General features: G+C 37.3%; 1 protein-coding gene across 1 annotated transcript; it reads left to right on the top strand.

The window, feature by feature from the left end:
• Positions 1-4267: 4267 nt before the first annotated feature.
• On the top strand, positions 4268-5241 carry LOC122064694 (PR5-like receptor kinase; the record flags this gene model as incomplete). Its single annotated transcript, XM_042628460.1, has 2 exons — positions 4268-4545; positions 4875-5241. Coding segments are annotated over 2 exons (645 nt in total), but the record flags the coding sequence as incomplete, so codon positions are not given.
• Between the last annotated feature and the right edge of the window lie 395 nt (positions 5242-5636).

Below are 5636 nucleotides of genomic sequence, written 5' to 3'. Positions count from 1 at the left end.
CACCTTCTTGGCATCCACTGGGTTCACTTCATCGACCTCTGACAGTGCACTCTATGTTCGCAACTCCTCCAAGTTGTAGCTACAAAATCTTAGTCTATGTTGATGATGTCATAGTTACTGGCACCAACTCCTCTGCACACATCATTACAACTTTGAGAAATGAGTATGCCATTACTGATTTAGGGGATGTTCATTTTTTTCTTGGTATTGAGGCACATCGAAACATAGATGGACTGTATCTTACTCAATCTAAGTACATTTATGACCTCCTTTGTAAGGTAAAAATGGATGGTGCCAAACCCATGACCACACCTAGCTCCACTGTTGCTCTATCTAGCAATGCTAGCTCACCCTTTGTTGACCTCACACTTTATTGTAGCACAGTGGGGGCCTTACAATACCTCACCCTCACATGCCCAGACATTGCATTCTCTATCAACAAGGTGTGCCAGTACATGCACTTGCCACCACAGAACACTAGGTCATTGTGAAATGGATCATTCGTTACTTGAAGGATACCATCACCGTTGGCATTCACATCAGACGCTCCACATCCCTTCAGCTCCATGCATATACTGATGTTGACTGGGCCAGTTGCCCTGATGATCGCAGATCTACTAGTGGCTATTGCATATATTTGGGACCCAATATGGTATGATAGAGCTCTAAGAAGCAACACACTGTGGTTTGCTCCTCAACGGAGTTTGAGTACAAGGGCCTTGCCCATGCTGCAGCTGAACTATTATGACTTCATCAACTATTGCTTGATCTTGGAGTTTCATCTTCCCCTCCAATGTTTTACCATGACGACATTGGAGCCACCTATTTGGCGGCCAACCCTCTTTTCCATGTACGTACAAAGCACATTAAAATTGAATTTCACTTTGTACATGAACAGGTGGCCAATGGTAGTCTCTGTATATGGTTTTTTGCTAGCTCGGACCAGATAGCTGATATCATGACCAAAGGGCTACCTGTCCCGCACTTCTGCAATCTTAGGGACAAGCTTGATGTCTGTTCATGACCGCTTCGCTTGCGGGGGCGTATTGCTGATATCCCACACACAGTGGATATTCCATGCACAAGAGATGTCTCACACACAAGAGACGTACTCCCGTGCAAGTCTTCTCTCCGATGTAGTTTTGCAGATAAGGATCCCTAGTAAACCACTGCTGATAAACAACTTGTAATACACTTGTAAATGAGTGCTATTCCTTATAAACTGAGTCCTATTACTTGTAAACTCCTATACATACTTGATCATATATAAACACTTCAACCCTATCAATTAAGATAAGGGAAACACAAATAAAACGTCTACTGCAATTCTATCTAACAAGAAGCACTTCCACTGCAGTAGTACTTCTCCTCCTCCTCATCTCGTCATCTCCTCATCTCGTCATCTCCTCATCCCTTCTAATAATAATCCCTTCAGCGACAGCCCTAGGCTTCAACTACACCTCCTCCACTGCAACATGTTCAACTTCGATCGACTGTCTCTCCCAACAAATCATTCCTTGCCGACATCGCCGGCCTTTTTGGGGTCACCATCATCTCCAGCTTATTTAGTGCAAATTCCCTCCCACTATCAACCTCTTCAATTCAAACAGTTGAAGTGAACCAAACCATCAAGATTCCCTTCCCCTGCAAGTGTTCCAATACCTTCGCTAGTGGCGATTTTAATATTGGACACTCAGAAAAAGTTCCAATATACACTATTAAGCCAAGGGATAGCCTATATTATATTGCCAACGACGTTTTCTCTAGGTTGGTGACGTACCTGGATATTGCCACTGTTAATTATGATCTTAACGACCTCACCTTGCTTAATAATCAGAGGGATCTGTGGATTCCATTGTCGTGTAGTTGCGACACAATGGATGGCTATCAAGTCATCTATTATGGACACGTAGTATCTAAGGCAAGCTCGGTGGGGTAGATTGCTATGCAGTATGGAACCACACAAGCTGCCTTGTTGAAACTCAATGGGTTAGACAACCGAAATCAACTTCAGGCCGACCAACTATTCGATGTTCCTCTAAGAGGTTGGCATTCTTCCCACCTTTTTCTTCTCTTTTTATTTATTTATATTTGGACAAAAAAGAATGAAAATACTAGCCAATTAAAATAGATATTTTTAGTTACGAGGTTGGGTATGCTGCCAGTATATTCAGATCTATATTTATATCTCTCCTCCCCATGGAAAAGTCCTCTATGCCTCTTCCATCCCAGTTTTCTCATTGATTGAACTGCTAGTTCTAGAAAAATCCATGGTATACCTAACCTCCTCCCGTTATTTATATCGTGTTCAACAATTTGAGATATCTACCTTCTCTAGGTAGCTTATAATCTAATCTACAAGCCACATAAATCGAATACCTATCTTTACAAATTATTAAAAAAAAAAAAAAAAAATAGAGAGTAATAATTACATCTAGTTTAGCAAACAAAGACAATATTGTCAAGAGAGAATGAAATAAGTTCCATGGCCATCTAGTCGACTTGTGCATGTATAAAATTTGTAATGAAAAGGCACTAAAATTGTCCATAGAATTGACCTTGGATTTGATTAAATAAAGTTGAAATTTACAACTAAAGGTTTCATTTGAAATGATTGGTTATTGTAATACATGGAAGAGAGTATTTGACATAATTCATGAGTTATGATTTTCTTAATGAATGCAAAGTAACCTATAAGCATTGAACCTTGATGTTTAGTATGGTCATACATCAAGTTTTATATCATGGTTGCAACCTAATAGATTTTCTTGCCATGTGGTAATATAGGTCAAGTGGGAGAATATTATACACGGAGACCATATTGTTGCATGCTCCAAGAAAATATCTTAGTAGTTACCCCCAAATATCTACGATGACAACTATATCCTCAAAGAAATAAAATGAAAATCAATCACGTACGTATAAAACTTTGCTTAATTCACAAAATATCATGGAATCAAACTCTGAACATTTTTGTTAAAGAGTCTTAAATATGATGTTGCGAATCTGTCAACATAGAAAGATTATTTATTTTATTTTAAATGAATTCATACATATAAAAAAAAAATATCTAATGCTGCAAATTATTTTGGGTGGGATAGTCTGATAAAATCAATACGATGGATCAAAATATATAAAAAATATAAAATACTAGAGATTTTATTGGAACCATATCCAAATGCATATCTCTTGTTGAAGAACTCCACGAGCACTGTCTTTTCTCCTTGACAGTCTTATCCACTCCTCTCTCTATTTAAATTGTGAATAATTGCAACTAATAAATATAGCAACCTTTGTATTGACGAAAAGTAGTGACTAACCCTAAAATATAATACAATTGGGAATCTCCCCATAATAAGGCCCAGTTGTAATTATACCCACTTTAGTTTTTGCGCTTTAAGGTAATTAACTGAAGCTCATAATACACATTAGAAGATCACTCTCACTTGGGTTTCATCGAACCAAACATATTAGTGAACATCCATCCCCATACATGCCAAAAGTCCATTCTAAATTATGACATGATCATTAAATTTTCTCACCATAAGGAATTTGATTTGGAATGATTTATTATCAACAACTTGTAAATCCATGGTTGGCAATGACTCACTTGACTACCCTTTGCTTGTTCCCAATGGAACTACGGTCTTAATTGCTAATAATTGCATCCAATGCACTTGCGAGTCATCAAAAAATTGGACGTAAGTATTACTTTATCCTTGGCCATCAATCTTAATTTGACCTTACTATTTGAAGAGCTTCTAATTCTATTTGCTTCATTTTTTTTTTTTTTTTTATTATGAATAGATTACATTGTGAGCCATTCCAAAGGTCTAAATCCTCTTGGTGCCCTTCAATGCAATGTCAAGGTGGTTTAAACCTTTGAAGTTGTACCATGTCACCTTGCACTACATGTGCCTATGCTGGATACACCAATGAAACCATACTTAAGATCCTTGTCAATACATGTAGCACTGAATATGAAGTGGCAAGGAATGGGAGCAATATGGATTGGAGATTGAAGTTTGCAATAGGTAACTCAATTCTTGGTTGTGTATCCATCTGACCCATGCTTTGTTCCTCTATGATTTTCAATTGACCTCTTCCTTTGCTTACAACAATTGCTTCAGCCACTGGAATTGGGATTGTGGTGACTGTGATAGTCTTATATTGTTGGTTGAGAGGAAAATCTTCATTTGTTAATAAAAACAAAGACATTGACATAGAGTCTCTTTTGAAGAACAATGGATCATTTTTGTAGAAATGATACACTTATTCAGATATCAAGAAAATGACTAACTCCTTCAAAGATAAACTAGGTGGAGGAGGATATGGTGATGTGTTCAAAGGAAAATTACTTGATGGTCGTTTGGTGGTAGTGAAGATCCTCAATGACTCCAAAGGAAATGGAGAGGAATTCATCAATGAAGTTGCAAGCATTAGTAGGACTTCCCATGTTAATATTGTCGCTCTTCTTGGTTATTGTTTTGAGGGGATCAGAAGAGCTCTTGTATATGAATTCATGCCCAATGGATCTCTCGATAAGTTCATATATGAAAAAGAATCATCAACAACAAACCCTTGCCTTGGGTGGGAGACATTATTCAATATAGCTAAGGGAATTGGTCGGGGATTATAGAGTACTTACATCATGGCTGCAATACACGTTTTTTACATTTTGACATAAAACCACATAACATTCTACTAGACCAAGACTTCTGCCCCAAGGTCTTTGATTTTGGGCTTGCTAAACTATGCACAAAAAAAGTGAGTATTATATCAATGATGGGTATAAGAGGGGCTGTAGGGTATATTGCTCTATAAGTGTTTTCTCGAAATTTTGGAGGAGTCACCCACAAGTCTGATGTCTATAGTTACAGGATTATGGTTTTGGAAATGGTTGGAGGAAGAAAGAATGTGAAAGTGTCAGTGGATCATACAAGTGAAATATATTTCCCACATTGGATCTATAAGAATTTCCAACAAGATCAAGAGCTAGAACTAGAAGGGATCACCACTAAAGCAGAAGAAGAAATTGTTAGGAAAATGACTTTGGTAGGGCTATGGTGCATCCAAATTGATCCTTCACATCGGCGTTCGGTGAGTAAAGTTGTTGAAATGTTAGAGGGAAGCATTACTTCATTGCAGATCTCTCCAAAGCCTTACTTATATTCTCCTTCTAGATTGCCACTGGCAGATTGTTCTGGTATTACTACCTTGGAAAATTCTTCGATAACATAAGTGTCATTTGTATAAAAATGCTTTTGGTAATTAACATATACACATGCAGAATGTGATTCAATTCATTCTACGGACTTGAAAGTACGAAAGTCCTCAAAATGCAAGACTTTTTATGATAATACATAGCCATCTGACCACATGAATTAGAAGCTATAGTTACTGATTTGTTATCAAAATTGCTAATCATTTGAAAGGTGCTATTTGCTTTAAGATCTTGAGATTATATCCGTTCTTCAAATCCTCCAACCACATTTCACTGCTATGTCTGGATACCAAGAAAGAAAAGAAAAGAAAAAAATTTAAATTTGAGGAGAGAGAGATAGACACAGAAAAATCATTGTGTAACTACGATTTTTGTCTTTGCCTTTTGTACTATTTCTTTTTCTTTTCTTGGA

This window comes from Macadamia integrifolia, chromosome 2 (assembly GCF_013358625.1).
Source record: "Macadamia integrifolia cultivar HAES 741 chromosome 2, SCU_Mint_v3, whole genome shotgun sequence".
In the NCBI taxonomy this organism is placed as follows: Eukaryota; Viridiplantae; Streptophyta; class Magnoliopsida; order Proteales; family Proteaceae; genus Macadamia; species Macadamia integrifolia.
The sequence above is the reverse complement of the archived record's forward strand: the minus strand, read 5'-3'. Positions and strand labels throughout refer to the sequence as shown.